This window comes from Labeo rohita, chromosome 15 (assembly GCF_022985175.1).
Source record: "Labeo rohita strain BAU-BD-2019 chromosome 15, IGBB_LRoh.1.0, whole genome shotgun sequence".
Lineage (NCBI taxonomy): Eukaryota > Metazoa > Chordata > Actinopteri > Cypriniformes > Cyprinidae > Labeo > Labeo rohita.
Genome location: NC_066883.1, coordinates 32,347,349 through 32,369,403, shown reverse-complemented (window position 1 = coordinate 32,369,403; position 22,055 = coordinate 32,347,349). Strand labels below are relative to the sequence as shown.

Here is a 22,055-nt window from a genome sequence, read left to right as displayed (position 1 = left end):
GCTGTTCTGAATTTTCCATTTATCAAAAAATTCTGAAAAGCAATGTATCAACATTTTTACAAAAATATAAAGTAGCATAACTGCAAAACTAACAATAAGAAATATTTATTGAGCAAATCAGCATATTAAAAAGATTTCTGATGGATCATGTGACACTGAAGACTAGACTAATGGCTGCTGAAAATTCTAATTTGCCATCATAATAATAAAATACATTTTTAAAATTTATCAAAATAGAAATCGTTCACATTATGACTGTATTTTTGATCGAAATGCAGCCTCTGTGTGCATTAGACTTTTGAACAGTAGTGTGTATGCATGTGTGTATACATATAATTATATATACATATAATTCACAATTAAAATAATACATATATTTTTATATTATATGTAATACTATAAAAAAAATATTTACTTTTACAGTTTCTGTCCAATCAAATGCTTTCTAGAATCTAAAGCGTCCCGCCCCTACACTATAAATAGACCCTGAAGCTGTGGCTGAAATTGGTTGCCTTTTCACAGAATTTGTATTTTCTATACAGTAGTGCACTATATAGGGGAATGGCATGCGTGAGTTGGCACAGACCACAAAACGTATCAGACCCATTTGAATTCTACACAGAATGCCATATTTTATAGCAAAATGGATGAGATTGTGGCTGTCATACGCTGTCAAAAACAGTTTTTCCTAGCTCACTGGCTCTGGCCCAAGCTGTGACATAAACGAAAAACCTGGCTATTTAAAAAAAAAAAAAAAAAGAGGGCGTGACTGCTTGACATGTCCCATCCTGGCTTCATGTTTTAGTCAAAATTACATCAACACATAGAATAACACTGCATGTTTTAAAGCACATTACTCACCGGGGCATGGAGGTACCATTGAAATTCAATTTCCGGAAGGCTTCTTCATATTGTGGCAGCTCGACGTAGTCGCTAAGCCACACCACAACCTTATCCACTGTCCAATTGTACACTGGGGAACAGAAACAAAGCTAGAATTAGGCCAAATTCATGAACATCACCAGAATTCGTTTATCAAAACAAGCTGATAAACACTGCGTAATACAGTGTGTGACCAAAAGTGGGTGGCTTTGACTTAAAATGAGTATCCTAATGGAGTTTTTAATTTAGTAAGAATCGTGACAGTTTTTAAAAAACAAATCATTACATCATCAGAGGTCTGCAGGGAATAGAGCGGTGTGACTAAGAGTGCCAGTATCTGATTCTGAAGAAGCTTTGCTTTCATGCTGAATTTATCAGTCTTACTGCGATTTTGTTCTGCCCTTTAAACACTTCGTTTGTAAGACTGTACAATATGAGCCTGGTGAGATCCTGGGTAAAAGCCAACTCTTTCATGTCATACTGAACTGTATATATCCTGTATATATAAAAAATAATAAAATTAAAAACTAATAATCCATAAAATAAAATATAAATAATAAAATAAAAAATAATTAGAAAAATATTAAAAATATTATTTGTTTTTCTATGTGACATGACTGTGTTACATTCTGACGATGAAACACAGGGTAATATGCTAAAACCTAAAAAAAAGTTAGCCAGAGGCTACGATTCGTCGCAATTAATCAGCCGTCAATGGCAATGACACACTAAGCGATCAAAACTGCCCATGATATTTGAATGAAAAGGGAAAAAGACACCGAAAATAAAGCATACAGAGCACAGTGACAGCTGCCATAAAAACCATCCAGTAACATCACATTTTAATGGCTTATAAATATTACACTGGCATAAATAACAGAGATATTCACTGTCACACCACATTTGAAAAAAAGCAGACACAGTCAGCTCTCAATGAAAACACTGTAAGAGTATATCTCTCTCGCCTGACCCTGGCACAAAACTCAGTGTGTATGTGTGTGTGTTGCTCGGCTGGGACAGATCAGCTTTCACAGCCTTGGCTCTTCAGCTGTGCTTTGAGGAAGAGCTGCAATGCAGGATAAAACAGACCAGAGAGAGAAATAAAAAGAGAGAGAGAGAAAACGAGGACCAGAGGAAATACTGAGAGAACGTCTGAATCCTACACAGACATCGTGGAGGGTTTATAGTCAGATCCAACAATATAATATTTGCCAAAATGTGCAGTATACCCGAACACATGTATGATGTAACCCTGCAACTTGAGTTTTTATTTCCAGACGAATGAAGTGCAATTAGTATGCGTGACTTAGTTTTCAGTTATTCATTATTAGGGATATTTTAACCTATATTTTCAAAATGTCTTTTTTAGCTATTTTATATATATAAATAAGGTAAATAACAATAGTATTATTTCTGTGGAAACAGATACATTTTTTCAGGAGTCTTTGATGAATAGAAAGTTTAAAAGAACTGCACTTTTTTAAAATAAAATCTTTCATAACATTATTGTACATGTCTTTCCTGTGACTTTTTGATCAATTTATGCATTTTCTGAAGGAAAAAAAAAATGAATAAATGAGTAAATGAATGAATGAATCAAATCAATTAATCAATCAATCAATCCTACTGACCTTTTAAATGCTAGTGTAAATAACCTTTTATTGCACTAAATTATCACTGCATCAATTATAATGGTATAATCAATGATGCAGTCACAATACGTTTATCGCTTTCAATGTAAACAATATAATGCAGATAATATTCCTTTCTAACTAGCAAGTTGGTTGCTGAATAACTAGTGTTTTCTGTTATCTTGCATAGTTTTGTTCATGAAGAGAGAATGAGGTCATCAAATGCTCAAATGTCTTTTCCCGTAACAACAAAATATATGGGAAGTGTCTTCTATTTCACACTGAAACTCAGTAGGGTTTATTGAGTTCTAACTTCACAATAATATGTGGTTACTTAATAATTTACCACTGTTTCTTTTTTCTTTTCAAAAACAAACCTGTGACACATTTCGGTCCATAAGCACTGCATTGTGCAGAAGTTTACACACTGCAACAAGCAGCATACTGTTTTTCCTTTTAGCATTAGTTTTACCAAGGCCTCATTCACTGCTGTATATTTATGAGCAGGACGCACATGTTGAGTGCACTGGAGTAGATCTGGAGTTTATCTGGATTTGGACAAGGTGTTGAAAACCACTGAAAAGTGGCTCACTAAGTGTTCACACTCCTGCTGCTAAGAGGCCCATTTAAGTTAACACTTAACACAAGCCCTACAAAAAGTACCATGCACTGGTATTATGATTTTACCATGTTAGTTTGAGATATACATATATTTAGTGGTTTAACGTAGTGCTGAAACTCTATTGTAATTGTTAGAATGGTCACAGATCAGCGATCTCCACGTAAAACTGATCATGCAAACCAAATCGTAAGTCGTAGAGACTTGAAACTTGGAGGGATGGTAGTACTCACACCTCCAACAACGTGACCAAGACTCGCCCCATTTGAATGGCGAAATTTTCTGGTATTACGCATTTTTTTAAAAACGTACTTTTGCAAACTAGTCCTAGGTTTTTTCGCCCGATCGGAACCAAACCAGTGCAGGAATATTCTCTGGACAGTGAATATCATTTATTATCACAAAAACAAAAAAAGGTTAACTTTCAACTGTCGCAAACTGGCGCCAAAACTTTTGAAAGGGGCAGAGCCACTTTTAGTAAAATGCCTATAACTCCTGAACGAAATGAGAGATTTCTGCCAAACAAAAAAATATTTTGTAAACTAGTCCTATTTTTTTCATTTAATCTGGGAAAAAAAACCAAAAAAAACATTGCAGTACAATTCTCTCGACTCTCTAGGTCAATAGAGCCTAAAGGAACACTGAAAACTTCATGAACCCTGGTGAGCACATGCAGCAGGTAATTCTAAACAAGCATGCAAAGTTTTAAGGAGATCAGACCACAGCTGGTGCTATAACAGTCATAAACGTTACAAAACATAATATTCCTATGATAAATGACCTGTATTTTTTTTTAAAAAGGCTTTCTACATAATGTTTTTATTTATATGCGCTTAAATGCCTTAAAGTGCTTGAGCCCCGATAATCGGTGCTTGCAGCTATATTACATATTATTACTGCTACTACTAGAAAAAAAAAGAGAAATAATTCAGATGTAATATTTCACTGTAAAATAACAATTAAAATGTATAATAACAACAAAAAGTCAAAATTTGACTTCACTGTAAAATAAAATATTAAGGCAGTTATAACTGTTCCATTTTCCTTTACCATCATATAACATGGTGAAGTAACTTAACATAAAACCATGTTGTTATTACTTTACATGCCCAAAAATGCCATGATAAAATGAACTTGAAATATATTTTAAATAATTAACCCATTTTCTCTGCAGCATCTTATCCAGCTGTACAGTTCAAGGCACATTGTGCCGTCAACCGAAAAAGATCTGACTCTGATGTTTTAGCATCAGCAAAGCTTTCTAAGAATGTGAGTCTGCATTAGCAAAGGTCAACCGATGAGCTGTTTCTCATGAAAAGGTACAACTTATTGTACATTGCATGTGAGAAAAGCATGACAAGCAGCTTTCTGCATTAATGGATCATTATGAAAGAGTCACTCTCACCTTCCGAACTCTTCCAGGCGTTCCACAGGTCCTCCACGCTTATGAGTTGGTCGTCACCGTGGAAACTGTTGTGCTTGGCTTTGGGATCATGGTAGTTGAGGTCCTCTCTTAAAAACTATTGGATAACAGGGAACAAAATGAAATCCATTTCAATTAGCAGCTCAAGGACAGCAGTGAATTCAGATGAAAGTGAAGACTTTCAATGTGACTGTAATATTCTCTACTAGCAGAGATTTATTTATTTTCTATATTTCCTTCATAAAGATCTTGTTAGAAGACATTTATGTTTATATTTTCTTAACAAAGACCTTGAGATGGGGATGTGTAGAAGAATTTCAATAGCACAAACTGACAAGCAGACACTTAATGCAGTTCTTAAACAGTACTATAGTGGTACCATGGTATACTGAAGATATCAGATGGCAATAAAATTAGAGCTTCATGTATATATTTAAGAAATATTTAGAAGTATATGTATTTATTATAATTTTTTATGTAATTTGTATTATATAAAATAAAATAAAATAAATATAAATAAAAATAATTTGTACATAAATAACATTTCTCTTAAATACATTAAGTTGTGTGTATTTATATATACATAATTAAACACAGTACACAAACATACAACAGGCAAATTAATCATTTTGCAGCTCTAAATAAATTATAAAAATAAAATAGAATATTTAAAATAGAATATCAAAAATAAAAAGGAATTAATATAAAAATAATTTAAAAAAGAATAAATAAATTTAATGAAATACCATAAATTATATATATATATATATATATATATATATATATATATATATATATATATATATATATATATATATATATATATATATATATATATATAAAGGATTATATAAAACAATATTATAAAAATAAAAGAAAAATATAATTCTACAAAAAAAATCTATAAAAAAATTTAAATGATAAAAAAATAAATAATAATAATAATAATAATAATAATAATAATAATAATAATAATAATAATAATAATAATAATTAATTATTATTATTATTATTATTATTATTATTATTATTATTTCGCTAATGGATAACAGAAGAATTTACACCCTTAACAGATACTACGTAGGAACTCAGATCTTAACCCAGCTATAACCTGCAATACTCAATTTTGTTGGTCGCTTGGTTTCCAAACTGATAGTCTTACCCACACCGAAAATTTACTGGACCGAAAAAGGCCGTTTGTTTGACCATCGTGAGCAAATGACCAGAACTTAATTCAATGACAATAAACTATTTACTCTAGGGAACATTTAACAGGCAACCCAAGTCATTGGACAGGGTCTATCTTACATGCAGACGCATAATGTTGATATTCTGGGTCTATTAATGCCATTGAGTGTTCTGAACATATAGAGATCAAAGGCTCTGTTTGCTCAGACACAGCAGGTGGCAAAAATGATTACACAACATAACACAACAGAAGGTTAGAGTGCAGATCATGGGATATTTAAGACGGTAAAGAGCTTCAAACTTCGGTTAAACTGCAACCGCTGTGGGAGATTTTCAAAAACATGTAAATATTTAGATAGACCAACCACACCTGCTGTCTAGAAATTCAGATTTTTCAAATTTGTTGTTTTAACAGAGTTCAAAATGGCTTATGACTGACATAAGCTTTTGTTCCCACAGTGGTGATAATTAAAATCCACAATGTCACTGGAAATGCCGTCACCAAGCCATTAAAAAAAGAAAATGAGTCATGGTTTCAGACACAGGCCAAGACATTCATCGACATGCCCACTCAAAGACAAGTGTCGAATAAGATGAGCAAGACTGCTGTGTGGAAATCGACTGAACGTGGCGCAATCATTTCTAACGGTCACACTTTGTGATTTTAAACTGTACTACATGCCATTAAAACATCATTTTGTGATTTTGGAAAAACAACTCTTGCAAGAATACCAGGATGCTTGCAAATCTGTGGTTGCCATTCTGTTGGATTTGCCTTGATGCTTTGAGAAGGCTGGATGCAGCAGGACAGCACGCCTACACAACATATCGCTCAACTGAAAGCATGCCAGGAAGGGGTAGGCCCTGCTTATGCTTCCAAAACGACACCCAACCAACACGATGACCGGCTTTCCTCAGGCAAACAGCCATCGGTTCGAAAGGAGCATCAGAGATTTTGGATATCATTCATAAAAGAGCGATGGTATAAAAAGCAAATGTTTACTGCTTAGAAACATATTGCTGAAAGAATGAACAGCCCTTGTCTGTTGAGACATCTTAAGTCTTTCATGGCCGTTTTGAGTGGGCTAGTGCTGCCCAATGTTAGCTAGTGGGCTAATTCACATTGGTAGCTGCTAGGCTAACTCAATGTGGGTGAAAGAGAAAAAGAGATTACAGTATAATAAAACAATCCAGCTTCACTGGAAAACATTTAAAACTTATAGTCTAACTTAACCTGTATGAAATAGATTATAGATATATAGAAGGTATATTACAAAATGTGGTTCATAATTGGAAAAGAAGAAGAAGAAGAAGGGAAAAAAACTATTAAATTTAAATGATTTTTCTAAAAAAAAATTATAATAAATTAAATATTACTAACAATGTAAAAGTTATGTTTACTTTCTAAAAAGGGTCACAAACTAAAAAAGTATGAACTAGGGATGCAACAACACAGTTAGTCCACGGTTCAATACGTTCCTTGGCTTTTAACCACGGTTTTCAGTTCAGTTCTGATAGCTTGCCACAGAGTTTTTTTTTTTTTTTTTTTTTTTTTTGCATCTAATTAACAACAAAATACTCCTGTACACTGGAAAAAACGTGGATTATTACATGTCTGCTTAATATTTCTTTTAAGAGAGGTATTATTTTTCAGATTTTTATGCAAAATAGGATGGGTTTCATTCATACTGGATGCCAGAGGGCACCCTTGTGCAGAAAACCACATGCCTCGAAGAGATAACACTGATGACGTTCCAGCCAAGAAATCTCTAATATGGACGAAGTCATCGCTATTGCTGTAACTGCATAAAAACAAGATAAGGTTAAACGTTTTGAATGATGAAATGTAAGGACAATAAACACTTGTCTACAATAATATATAGTTTATCTGTGTATTTCAAGCCATCTCGGGTATTTTCATAATGATTAAGTATATTTGTAAGCCTTATTGCTAATCGACATACAGTATAGAATATATTATCTGCCTCATTCTATGATAAGAAGCCACATCAGATCACAAAAGGAAGTTATTTCAAACACTTGACTGATGCTGCGAAGCAAAAATAAGTTATAATGTTCTCTTTGTTGGACAACAAGTTTAGAAAGGCTTATCATAGGATTTCATTAGAAGGGAAGATGCTCTGCAAGTTTTGTTTTTGCAGATATAAACGGGGAGGCGTTACCGCATCTCAGCACGTGAAATTACGGGCACACACACAGCAAACTTTGAGAGAAATAAAACAAGGACATAATTTAAATTCAAAACCGAAAAAACGCAATTCACAAGCGTGCATTGAACCGTGGATGTCGTACCGAACGGTTCGATATTATATTGAGTATTGTGACATCCCTAGTATGAACTAGTGCTGTGCAACGATTAGTCGAGATTAAGAAAAAAGATTGTTTATATTAAACATATTTATATTTAACATTAATTATATCAATAAAAATGTTGTGTGTGTGTATTTATATATAAATGTACACAGTACACACATTATGTAAACAAAAACTTTTATTTTGGATGTGATTAATCACTAATCATTGCACAGCACTATGAACTATGAGAGGGCAAAAGGAATGTTAAGTATTGTGTACGACAGGCATTTCCTTTTTGTTAATAATTTAGAATACTTAAAAAAAAAAAAAAAAATCATGCATCAAATAGTATTTACAGAGTTAACAAAATGCTAATAGCAGGAACCTCCAAAACAAGATGCAAAGCCAAGATGGTTAACCATCTTGTTTTTCAATGTGAAAACGAGCTTTTTCCTGTAAATGTGCTGTAAGACTCACGATTCATTAACCACTAAAAGCAAATAGCTAGAAGAATATCAAATGTAGGTAAACAGTAAAATGTGCACTATATGATGAATTAAAATCACATGATAACAAACATTGTTTTTGTAGAACTAAAAATAACATCTGACACTGGAAGCCTTCCACATTCAAGTTAAAAATGGTTATTTGTTCTCTAGTTTCATCATTATTTGTTCTTCGAACATTCCTCTTCAAAAGAATAGTAGTAATATATTTTTGCAAACTGACCCACATTTGTTTTTTGACCAGTGGAAATGTGTACATTTGACAATTTACTCCTGGAGCCATATTGAAATACAAGTAGAACCAATATCTAAAAGGGCATTAAGATATCTTTAATACTTCTTGAGTTACAGGCATACAAACTTTGAAGCAAAAACTTGAAGTGTTGAAAAGTTTCCTCATTTTTAAATGGTCACCATTGGCACATAATGCAACAAAGATTGCTAAAGTCAACAGATTTTACCAACAGACCTACCAATCTGTGTGTAAAAATAACATTACGATGCTGTCATTTTTCTGAAGTCATTTTTACCCCCCTGTAATTTGGCTCTGAATCCAAAGTGAAAACTGCCATTTTGACCCCCCTCTACAAAATAGTGGATTACTCAGTAAATATTCATCCATGACATTTAATATTTTGGCTTTCACCACTATACATGTCTATCTTTCTTCAGAAAAAAATATTAGCAAAATCAAAAATTTGAGCCGGGGACATCTGGTGACATGGAATGGCCCAGTGCTTTTATACATTGTATGTAGCATTTCTTATTAATTTGTTCTACTGTAGTGTGGTTCTGGATCTCAATGACATCTGAGATGTGACTAGTGATACCAGCTGCCAAATCGAGCAAAAATATGTCATTTCACAAGACTAGTCTGCATGTCATATCCTTTGGCAGTAAAATGCTGACAAATGCATTCCTTATAACCAGCAGGGCAAAAGTCTTTAAGTTGAGGGTCAAAAACACATGACAAATGACATGCACAAGTTTTTTTTTGTTTTTTTTCCTCGTAATCAGTGGATTTATTTAGTAACGGGTCAGGCTGATCCTAGATGAGCACTCTTTCTGCAAGACACCTACACACGGGTCTGAATTAGCGGTTATGGCCTCTGTAGACCACCTGACTCAGAATAGCACAGTGAGATGGCTTCTGGTTTCCTGCAGAAATGTTTCCTGCATCTTGTAGACCAAAGAGCAAAATAACACCAACCATGACACACATTGCTGCACCACGTCACACAGGCTGACACAATTCATGGTGTACTAATGTTTCAGCAAGCCCAGATCAGTGGAAAGAGCATTAGACAGGAACGAATTAGCCAAATCTTATTATTTACAGCCATCCTTAGAGTAGGTTGCAGTCGACTTGAGCACTATAATCTTAAACTGCTAAAACAGAAATAGCTGAATGCTAGCTGTATTGGTTTATGAATTTTTGGAGAAAATTCACTTGAAAAACACTTCTAAAACAATAGCAATCACAGCTGCACCCATAGGGTAAATGAACAGACAGCTTGTAAGATGAAAACCATAAAATAACCCTAATATCACAAGTGGCAACAAGCATCAGGGCACGTATTAGCCTGCTGGAGATTACTCATTTACCTGACTTGAATGTTAATACTGGGAAAAATTAATCAGCAGCTTAATCAACCATCCAAAGTGTGAGGCTAGAAGAGACAAAGGACAATCAACTGCCTATCTAACCAAAAGTTAGCCACTTAAAAGCAGGTTTAAAAATAATTCACTGACCCCATCGGTTTCCGCAACGTCCACATTTCCATTGGCATCATCGTCCATTTGCTTGTGAATGCTGCGGATGGCCTCAAAACTGAGGATGGCGATCTCATCCTGGCATAGAAGCTCATCAATGCGGCAGAGCTCTGAAGAAAAAAAAAAATACATTCACAGTTAGTGAAATACTAAAACAAAACAAGCTTTAGAAAAATAAATAAAAAAAAAAGAATTAAATTCCAGAACTGTTTAGAGTCTCTTCGTGAGTATTTTACTGTTTCATTTAGGTAAAACTATCGTCATATCATATACAAACAGAAATTTAAAGATATTCAGGCAACCTGTCAAAATAAAAGTTTAATTTAACAATGAAGACACTGCGGCAGAAATACACTACTATTGCTCAGTAGAATGTATGTAATACTACTATGATTAAAATGAGTAAAACCTTATTTTTAAACAATTATCTTTATTTCTTCATTGTTTTAATTGTAATAGCAAGTATCCTTCATTTACACACACATATACATATACATGTATTTTTTTTAATTAATCAATTAATTTATTTATTTAGTTTTATTTTATGCTATTTTTTTTTTCCTGACCCAAAAGCCAAAATTTTTGGCCATTGGCTGACATAAAGCTAATATATAATTTCACACTACTTAATTTAAAGACAGCAAATAACACATGCATAACACCTGCGGCAATTACATTTATATTTTACATAATATTTAACAAATTAGAAATAATGTCAAAATGAACCAACACAATTTTTTTTTTACTATCTTTTTTACTATTTTATTTTATCTGACTAGCTACATCCTGGTATGAAACATCCACTTTTTACAACTTTACAATTCCTGATGGACAAAATAAAGCCTTGTCATATAAGTTTTCTAGTTTATTATCCAGTTTCACTAACACATCAAATTACAGAAGTAAAGTTAGGGTAGTACAGTTGCAAAAGGCAATTTTACGATTACTAAGTTCTAAGTACTCATTTTAGTGGATGCTTTAATCACTTACAGTATGTGACGTCCCACATCACCAGTGTAACTTGGGATTAAATGTTTTGCCTAATGTCACAATGTCACATATCCCTCTCTCAAAAGATCCTTGTGGGTTTCAAACCTGCAACCTTTCGGTTACCAGCCAGTATCTTTAACTTTTACACCATCCTACAATATTAAACGCTTCACTGGCATTTAAATAAGAACAAGCACATTCAGCAGGACCACATCAAACAATTAAAGAGCACCTCATTGGAAATAAAGGTGAGATAAAAACCCAATACGGCTTGTTGCCTTAGCAATAGTTAATTTAACTGTCGGGGGCCACAAAGCACTCTTTAATGAGAACATCGCGTGCTAATTAAGACTGTCTGTGTTTAAAATGATATCACCGGATCCAATTTCAGAATTCAGAGGTGCTTCAACAGTCTTCTGCAAATCCCACTCTGTCTGTGGAGGTTTCTAACTCCAACTATGGGGGGGGCTAAAAATAGACTGGCTGTGGTATTAACTAAAACTAGCAAACAACTATTTTTAGGCCGCAAATCTGTACAGCTGTTGTGTTACCACACTCAAGGTTCCGAGGGCCAGGAAAGCTCTGGTTTGTGCCGAGAGAACCTGCAGTAGTTCACAAGTTGGATCTTCATCAGATCGAATCATGTGATACTAGAGAAACTGATGTAGGCTGTGATTTATCTGGTCGTGTTTATGTACATCAGAGTGTAATAACACAAAGGAATTGGTCCAAGAGACCCTTGAGCCACAAAAATAAACCTTGGCGTCTGTCTTTCCATAACAAGTCATGCCAACAAGAGCAGACGTCTTTTAAAGCTCTCCAAGAACAGAGACAGATCTATCTAAGCCTACCAAAGTCACCCTGAAGGCTTGGTAGATGATTGGGAACCAGGTTGGGGGGGTTGGTAAATGGAAGAGAAGCATATCTGGTTTCTGATATGTATCACCTACTAAGTAGAATGAACTACAACCTTTATATTAGATGTATCGTCTTAAATACCAGGCTGTACTCAAAACAAATTGAGCAAACCAGAAGAAATTGAGTAATACCTACACGTTGCTCAACTGCTTATCATCTCGCAAGAGATGAGTAAAGAGAGATTTCTGTTTATATCTGGTTGTAACATGCTAGTCTCCTACCAAGTAATTCCTGTGACGTCCTGTGATCGGATTTCAAGAGGAGCATCTCTTTTGGCCCTTTTTTTTTTTTTTTCCTCGGTAAAAGTGTCACTGTTACTGCAAGTTGGTAAAGCAAAAAGCTCACTTCCCAATTAATTTTTTTTGTCCCAAATCTACTTTAAGACCATGGTTCAAATGTTTGGGGTTAAAGTTTTTGAAAGAATTAACTATTTTTTAAAATGTAATGTATTCCTGTGATGCAAAGATGATTTTTCTAAGAAGTATTTCTAATATGCTGATATATTTTGCATATATGTGACTTTAAAGTAACTTTTGAGTATCCTAGTATTAATTATTTTTCTAAAATCAAAAATAAATAAAAACAAACAAACAAAAAAGAAAAAAAAAAGAAAAAAGCTGAATGGTAGTGTATATGCACAGAACAAGTAAATTAATGTATATATAAAAAATAGACAATATTTATATTTATATGTATACGGGTCAAAGACGAAAATGGGTTTAAGCATAAAAACAATGTGTAATACTTTAAATTGTTGTTTTTTCTACTCATTTAAAACACAATAAAACCCTGTTGTTTGAATTTGTACATATTGTCTTACACTGAATGACAATTTAACATTATTTCAACCACATTTTGACATTTTATTCTCAACTTATTTGAAACCTTACAAGTAGACACTACTTATATTTAATGTGTTTTCAATGGACATAAAATCACTTTTGTAAATTTCTTTTGATGTGGACATCTTAACATCTTTGACCTATACACAATTTTAATCCAAGAATTAGGTTTATTTATATAAATATTTATAAAAAAAATATTGCATTATAACTTTAACTTTCAGGTCCAAAACATACAATACCCATAATACAAGAATAAAATGCTACAAAAGCTTAACTGCATTTCATCATGATAAATCAGAATGAAATCATACCACAACACAAGTTTGCAAAATTGCCACAAGAAGACATTGCACAACCTGTCAAGTTTTCTTTTTCATGTGAACTCTAGTCATGGTGAGTACAGTTTAGAGAAAACTGAGCTAGTTAGTTCAACAGTTGGCAGTTGTTTATAGCTAACTACTAATATAACACCTAGGAAACTCTATCGACCCCCTGAGTACAGTCACAGCAACACAAGAGTGATTGGGAATAGGACAACACACTTGCAATACTTTTGCATACAGGTTTTAGGTTACTAGCTGATGTCCATAAAGTTTTACATAACCTGAACAGGCCTAACATCAAAAGTGCTGGTCAAAGCCATGAACACGGCCTTTGTAAGAAACATGACTCTCTGTATCTAATCAGGGTTACAGTTATGTAATGCAAAAGTCCCCTTACAACAATTGTAACAGTCTAGCTAGTCAAGACAAATCTAATACTAAATCATCATATAAATTTAACAGATTTCCTCTCTAAAAAGGAAAGAAAGAGGACAACAAGCCACTAGTTATTCTGTGTCAATCTGGTGTTATGTAACAGACAGGACTCAGGAGATGAAGGGCCGGTTGTCTTTATGGGGAGGCTGTGGGCTAGCGCACCAACTGCAACTCAGGGAATATTGTGTTCTCCAGCAGAACTGGAAACAAATTCAGGCCAGTGGCATGAGCATTGTTTACTCTGTGAAGTCTGACCATCAGCCTCAGGAGACACTGAGCTCTATTGGTGCGGTTCTCAGACCTGTCACGCACAGGAAGTTCCAAAGATCAAGGGCTACGGAAGCGTGATGGGTACAAATCCTCTCCGCTGAAGCATGAGAGAGTTTTTGATCACAGACATATTTAATATATTAATATATTTAAACATTTTTTTATATTTTCTGTTTACATTTTAATTTTAGTTAAAGTTTTAGTTATTTTGTTGTGTTTGTGAATTTTATTACGTTTTTTTTTTTTTTTTTTGTTTCGTTTTTTTAATACACAGCCGTTCAAAAGTTTGGGATCAGTAAGATTTTTAATGTTTTTTTTAAAGAAGCTTCTTATGCTCAGCAAGGCTGCATTTATTTGATCAAAAATAAAGGAAGAAAGTTTAATATTATGAAATATGATGTAAATAACGTTTTTCTATTCTAATATACATTAAAATGTCACTTATTCCTGTGCTCAAAGCTGAATTTTCAGCATCATTACTCTAGTCTTAAATGTCACATGATCTTTCAGAAATCATTCTAATATGCTGATTTATTATCAGTGCTGGAAACAGTTTTTTTTTTTTTTTTTTTTTTTTTTTTTTTTTTTTGTTTTGGAATCGTGATACTTTTTCTTCAGGATTCTTTGATAAATAAAAGGTTTAAAATAACAGCATTTATTTAAAATAACAATATACACTACTGTTCAAAAGTTTGGGGTCAGTAAATTTATATTGTTTCTTTTTTTTGAAAGAAATTAATACTTTTTTTTTTTTCAGTAAGGATGTGTTAAATTGATAAAAAGTCATAGCAAAGACTTATATTGTTAGAAAAGATTTAACTTTTTAACATTTTATTCATCAAAGAATCCTGAAAAAAATATCACAGGTTCCCAAAAAATATTTGGCAGCACAACTGTTGCCAACATAAATAATTCAAATAATAAATCAGCGTATGAGAATGATTTTCGACAGATCATGTGACACTTAAGACTGGAGTAATGGCTGATGAAAATTCAGATTTGCATCACAGGAATAAATTCTACTTTAAAGTATATTAAAATAGAAACCATTATTTTATATTGTAATAACATTTTGCAATATTACGGTTTTATTTCTGTATTTTTAATCAAATAATGTAGCCTTGATGAGCATAAGAGACTTCTTGAAAAAAATATTACAAGTCTTACTGATCCTATATATTAAAAACACAAACCGTGATATATACTTTTTACAGGATAGAAATAGTCTATAACATTATAAATGTCTTTACTGTCACTTTCGATCAATTTATTGTGTTCTTACTGAATTAAGGTATACTTTTCAACAGTTTTCTCCTTCAGATACAATTGTTGTTGAGTCTGTTACAACATCATGCTTATAGGGAACAAAAAAAAAAAAAACCAGAAACCCCAAACTTCCTTGAACGCTTGTGGCTGAATTCGATAAAGGCCAAAGTTGCCACGTTTCCCATGTGCCTGTTAATCTAAGTGCTGGGAAAGCCATGAAAACTCCATCATCTAAGATTAATTTCAGTGTCTTAATATTCATCTCTTTATACCGTCTATATAAGTGATTTGGCCTGGTATTTTAATGTAGTCAAATTCAGCCCGGAATTTCAAAATAACTCACAACTGACAAACACAACTGTGGCTGAAGCAAATAAACATCCTTAATAAAACACCTATACATGACTCTAAGGTCACAGCTTCTGAAATTCAAAGCAATGAGCCCAAACTGCTCAGCAATGATATAACACAACATATAGCATGATCATTTGGTTTGCAAACCCTTATAAAATATTTACATTAACCTGCTCCAGATGCAAAATAACAACAACCACCTACAGTATGTTATTTCCCACAGTTGGAGAAGGAACAAGCTTCTGTATAGATTCAGAATAGTATGGTAACATGCTGCTTTACCTTTACAGTATGTAGTGTGTGTAGAGTATGCAAATTCCCTCCATGCACAAGATACCCAGATTATCTACTGCATTTACCAAAACGTGCAGTATAAACTTGACTTGACCTTTCATTTCCAATGTGATGAATGAAAACCAGCTGCAATATTTATATAACTATAGTATCATAAAAGTATAATACTTGTACACAAATATGCAAAATAACCATGCGTTACTAGGGATGCTCCGATCCACTTTTTTGCCTCCGATACAGATTCCGATACCTAGGGTTCGATATCAGCTGATACCGATCCGATACCAGTGAAGGTTTTTTTTGTTTTTTTTTTTAAATAAATAAATGTAGAATTTATGTATCTCTGTATGTGGAACTGATAATCATTCTTTCACAATCTACTAAACACAGACTACTTCATTATATTTTTTTTTTTTATAATAAACATGAAAAATATATGTACACTCGTAATCTATGACAAAAATATATCGTAAACTATGTTAGTGGATAATTCAGCAGCAAAAGTTATTCTAGAAAAATCAGTGCACAGTAATTTTAGAAATCCAAACCTTTTGTGAAAAAAACATTATTTTGTGGGGAACAAATAAAAGTGTTGCACTAAATCTGGTAAAATATTACACATTGCTATTTGTATTATTATAAAATCCATTCATGAATCAAAACTATGCATTTATATATAAGTATATAAAATTTGAATACATTTCTTTGCGACTGACTGCCACAGTGGAGAGAAGAGTTTGTGTGAACTTAAATATTCATATGTACCTCACATTAAGCTATCGTATGGCTTCAGAAGACTTGGAATATAGTGCACGAAAACGTTACTGTGCTTTATAATGCTTTTATATGGCTTAACGGTAACACTGAATAATATGCACAATATTGGATTTGGATCGACCCTCTATGACCGATACCCGATCCGAAAAGAAAAGCAGTATCGGAGCCGAAACCCAATATGAATATCAGATTGGCGCATGGGCGTTACTACTACAAAACCAAGCATAGCATACTAATGTTTGATAAAGCAGATCTGGATCGATTTGGAAAGTTACAGGCAACTGTCTACAGGTGAGATCAGTGCAAAATTTAGTGTGAAAAATGGTGGACACATACAGTACAGTTCGTTCAACCAGTAGCCAGATGGTGTTTTATCACTAAATGACTGGGCTCCACTCCAGTTCAACAAAAGCTTTGAAACACACTCTGGATTTTAGGCAGTTTTCCCAAAGGGCTCTTAAGTCATTACACTGCAATCAAAATCAGACGGTTTGATTCACTAACATAACACGGAAAAGCAAGACCACCAGAAGGCCATAGCTATTCATTGTAAAAGACAACTTTTACATCCTCAAGTTGAATTACAGTCATTGAGGCAGAACGTGATTGATGACAGATAAATATAACTTCAACGTCACCCACATATAGTAATACTAGACGTAAACAGCAAATGCATTAAGATTAAGAAATTGTCCACTTAACATTTGCGTTGTGCTCCATAAATAAGTTACGAGGCATGGAAAATTTGGATAGCTAAATGAGCAAGCGAATAAGATTAGAAAGTAAAACACAAAAATAATCATATTGGCTACAAACCAGTAATGCACTTCCAAGGTTCTCACACCATCTTAATAATGACATGGAAAAATATAACACGTTTAGGGGAGGGGGGGATTAATGTAATGTACTATTTATTGTTATTTGTTCACTATTATTTTTACATTATTTGCTTTTTAAGGCTAAGCGTGACTAGAAAACAAAAATTCACATTATTGCATAATTTTCAAGGCCTGGAATTTTTTTTCCCATGACTTTCAGAACAGAAAATTGTTTATTTTCTCGGTTCACTAAAACTGGTTTGTTTTGTAGAGCAAGGATCTGGGCAAGAAGCAACAGATCCCAATCATCTCTTAAAAGTCAACTCGGGTGAACTCCAAGGACAATCCACCCTTTAAATGGGCCTAAAACACATTACGGAAGCAATTGCACAGCTATGATGCTCCAGGCACCTTTATTTGACACATTGCCACAGAGCAACCCAAGTGAGGACAGCGCTTAACAGAGAACGCATTCCCTTCCTATTCTCAGCCGAACCGCATTTAGACCCCCATACGATTTCTAAATAAGACTACAGCACTGGGAGAGGGGGCTGCAAAGCACAGAGCATTTTGTAGTACATCTTGTTTGTTGAAAAGGACATCAGCTCTCATCTATGATGACACAGCTACCTTTTTCCCAATGCAAAACAGTTCAAACTCACCTGAGCCGCCGTTGTCTGATGGTAAGGGGTCTGGGCTTACTTGATTGGCTCGACATTCCAACAAGAAGCATATAAATACAATCCAGAAAGTCACCAGTCTGCTGAGCTCCATAGTGGGACAGCTGGTTTGGGAAACATGAGAGAAAGACCATGTCAGCAAACCAACAATCAAACCTGCATGTCAAGTCATGTATTAGACTAATCCTGAAATGATATACGGAAGAATGCTGGCAACTGAAACACATTTATATGCCTACTTCCGTACTATGTGGTGAAAAGAGCAGCATGTCCACATTTTATACTTAACAACCATTTTACATTTTTAACAGTAAGTTTAGAAACTAAATATACCTACTAAACAGTGTGCGATTTTGCAGCTTTAATGTTTACGTGACTTATTCTGCACATACTCAATGTTCTCTTTCTGCCCGAGAGAAAAGTTAATAGATTATAAGTCCATATTTTGAAGCATTTAGGAGTTTTTCATACTTACTGTTTTTCTTCTACTGCATAAACATATGAAACTTTTGTTTTTTATCTCTATAATACATATTAAAAGTATTTTAAAGTATTTATTGTAATTAATAATGTAGGTCGCACTTACAATTTTGTTTTAAATGCATTACTTCAGGTAAGACAATCAAAGCCATATAAATGTTAGAGCCAGTTCAATCAATTATGTTACTTGTATGAAGTAATTAGTTAAGATAAAATGGGTTAAACATTTTAACTAACGCTTTGCTGAAGTCCACTTCCTGTAATTAACATAAAAAATTACTATTATTGGCCTACTTATTTAATTATTTATGCTTTTTCATTATTCTAACTCTTTATAATATTAGACCGAATATCTACTCTACTGTAAATTCAAACTTCGTAAAGATTACCGTTATTAAATAGTACAAATGTTTTTTATTTGACCCCCAGTAAAACATATTATAAATACATAGATTTTAATATAGATAGATAGATATAAACATCAAACAAGAAATACTGAAATGTTACAAATTGTTATGTTTATTTCCGTAACAAAACGAGTGCAACGTTTTTTTTTTTTACAGATGACGTGTGATGATTGTTATCAAGTTACTCGTCTACTCACCTGCCAACTAGTTAACATTTTTGAGTGGAAGCTATGTAGTCCAACCCTTCGTTAACTAACGTTATACTGACCATTTAAAAGGTTTACAGTCTGAAAGGTTTAGCTTTACATGTACCATAGAGTTTACAGATTAGTAATCCTAATAATTAACACATTAACATATGTATTATATATCCAGCTATGTTTTAGAGCAGATCTTAACTAGCAAGAGTTGCTTCACTCACATTTGCTTAACAAAACCAGTCATAAATAGCTGATTCATTATCAACGACACCGTATTATCTTTATATTCATGCGGTTGAATGCGCAGCTTGCTTTGTGGAGGCACGAGGCCACTGCTTCCCACCTTTTCCCTCTTTCTAAACACCCGAATCTATCTCTAAAAACATATGTGATGTAAAACATAGTCAAACTAAACGTTAAACCGTTTAAAATGAGCTGCGTTACCTCGGATCCTCGTGTAGACGGTCTCAGTGTTTGGGGTTCGTCTTCAGCTGCTCTCTCCTCCCATTAGACTCCATGGAGGCTTTGTATTGAAAAACACTCCAAAAACACGCGAGCACACGGTTCTGTACGGTTTCCCCGTCCTGCTGATGAGAGAATACGACAGGTGGACGGTGGTTCGCTCGTCCTCTGTCAGGGACAGAAGCAAAGAGAGGCCGAACGGGCTGCGCTTCCTCCTCGGTTCACGCCGGGCTCGCACTCTGCGGCGCGACGCATGCGCAGTCACACACCCCCGCTAATATCACTATGCTTGATCACTATCAAACAGTCTTCGTTATAACAAACACACACATGCTGCTTGATATGTCATGGTGTCGACTTTACGTTGGCTTACATAGTTTTTATATTTAATTAATGATCTAGTATGTTCATTAATGATTATTTAGTGTTTATTATATATATATATTTTTTTTTTTATTTTTTTATTTTGGAATTATATAATATGACATTACTATTAATATCATTATATAATATAATTATATAATATTACATGTAATATTTTTATAAGGCTACTTTTAATCATTTTATAAAATATTTGCACTAGTATTTTATATTCCCTTATCATACTTTTTAAAATAAATAAATAAAATAAAAAATGCATATAGTTTTTATATTTGATATTTCAGTTCATTCATATCTCCTGACCAAAACTGAACTTTGTGAAACCTTTTTTGCAATTTTAGTTATGTCATATGACATTATATACTATTACATGTAATATTTTTATAAAGCTACTTTTATTTATTTTTATAAAAGATCTGCACAAAGTATTTATATTCCCTTATACTATTATACTTTGTTGATATTTATTTAATGATATTTCAGTTAGTTGATATCTTCTGACCAAATGTGAATTTTGCAATTTTGGTTTCAGTATTTCGTATGTTTATTATGTTTAGCACAATGAAGAGTGTTTTTTTTTTTTTTTTTTTTTTTTTTTTTTAATTATATAATATGACATTACTGTTAATATTAATATATAATATTACAATTATTTTAATAATTATTATAGGGATAGGGTACATTCATTTACTTAAAAAATAAAAATAATAATTATTTTATTCTTCATTATTATTATATTACTTTTATTTTTCATTTATTATTTTATTAAATATTTGCATATAGTACTTTATATTCCATTATACTTTCACACTTTTAATTAATATCATTATATAATATAGTTATATAATATTGCATGTAATATTTTATAAGGCTACTTTTATTTATTTTTATAAAATATTTGCACATAGTACTTTATATTCCCTTATTTTATTATACTGTGTACTATTAATATTATTACATAATATTACATTTATTTTAATAATTATTATAAGGCTACTTTTATTTATTTGTATAAAATATTTTAAATATTTTATTTTTATATTTATTTATATTTTACTTTATATTCCCTTATAATATAACATTTTTGTTAATATTATATATTAATGTTTTTCATTAAGTCTGTATGATTATTTTGTTTACCGCAATGAAGGGTGTTATATTTTAAAATTATGTGACATTACAATTAATACTATTATAGAATATCAAATTTATTTTAACAATTATTGTAAGTCTACTTTCATTTATTTTTCATCCAATATTTGCACATAGTACTTTATATTTCCTTATACTATTCAACTTTTTATTAATATCAGTTAGTTTTATACATTTATCCACTTAACATCACTTTTATCCCAAGCGACATTTTATCAGTTCATGCACTCTGTCCGAATCAAATCATAACCTTGGTGTTGCTAGCGCCATGCTCTGATGTTTGAACTGCAATCTAAAAGACAGAAAATCATTTACTACCCTTAATATCTAACCTTCTACTTTGGGAGTTTGCAGAACATATTTACTCAGATTTCTGCATAAATCTGCAGAATTCCCACAAATCCAATTTAGAAAATGTGAGAAAAGGCCATAGAATCTGACTGGGCCATTACATTCACTACACAACACTCTGGCCAACCATTTCACTCTGCCCAATTACCAGCAAAAAAATAATTATACTTTCAGTAGTGCATGTAATGACATAAGGAATTGGCCCTATAGTGCAAGAAAAAGTGCATTACTGTTTGGTTTGACACCCACATCTGCTGTGATGGCGTTATAACATTTTTATTTTTCCTATTCACCCCTTCATGTGAAGATACTGC

At 32.9% G+C, this 22,055-nt stretch overlaps 1 protein-coding gene across 5 annotated transcripts in view; it reads right to left on the bottom strand.

The window, feature by feature from the left end:
* Positions 1-20,110, bottom strand: part of stim1a (stromal interaction molecule 1a) — a 44,304-nt gene extending 24,194 nt beyond the window's left edge. For all 5 annotated transcript variants that reach the window (XM_051129258.1, XM_051129260.1, XM_051129259.1 and 2 more), the window contains exons 1-5: positions 19,840-20,110; positions 18,291-18,412; positions 10,318-10,448; positions 4,538-4,652; positions 862-973 (exon numbers count right to left, since the gene is read on the bottom strand). In XM_051129258.1, the coding sequence (XP_050985215.1) occupies positions 862-973; positions 4,538-4,652; positions 10,318-10,448; positions 18,291-18,402 (470 nt within the window). In that variant the 5' untranslated portion in view covers positions 18,403-18,412; positions 19,840-20,110. The remainder of the gene's footprint in view (positions 1-861; positions 974-4,537; positions 4,653-10,317; positions 10,449-18,290; positions 18,413-19,839) is intronic.
* Between the last annotated feature and the right edge of the window lie 1,945 nt (positions 20,111-22,055).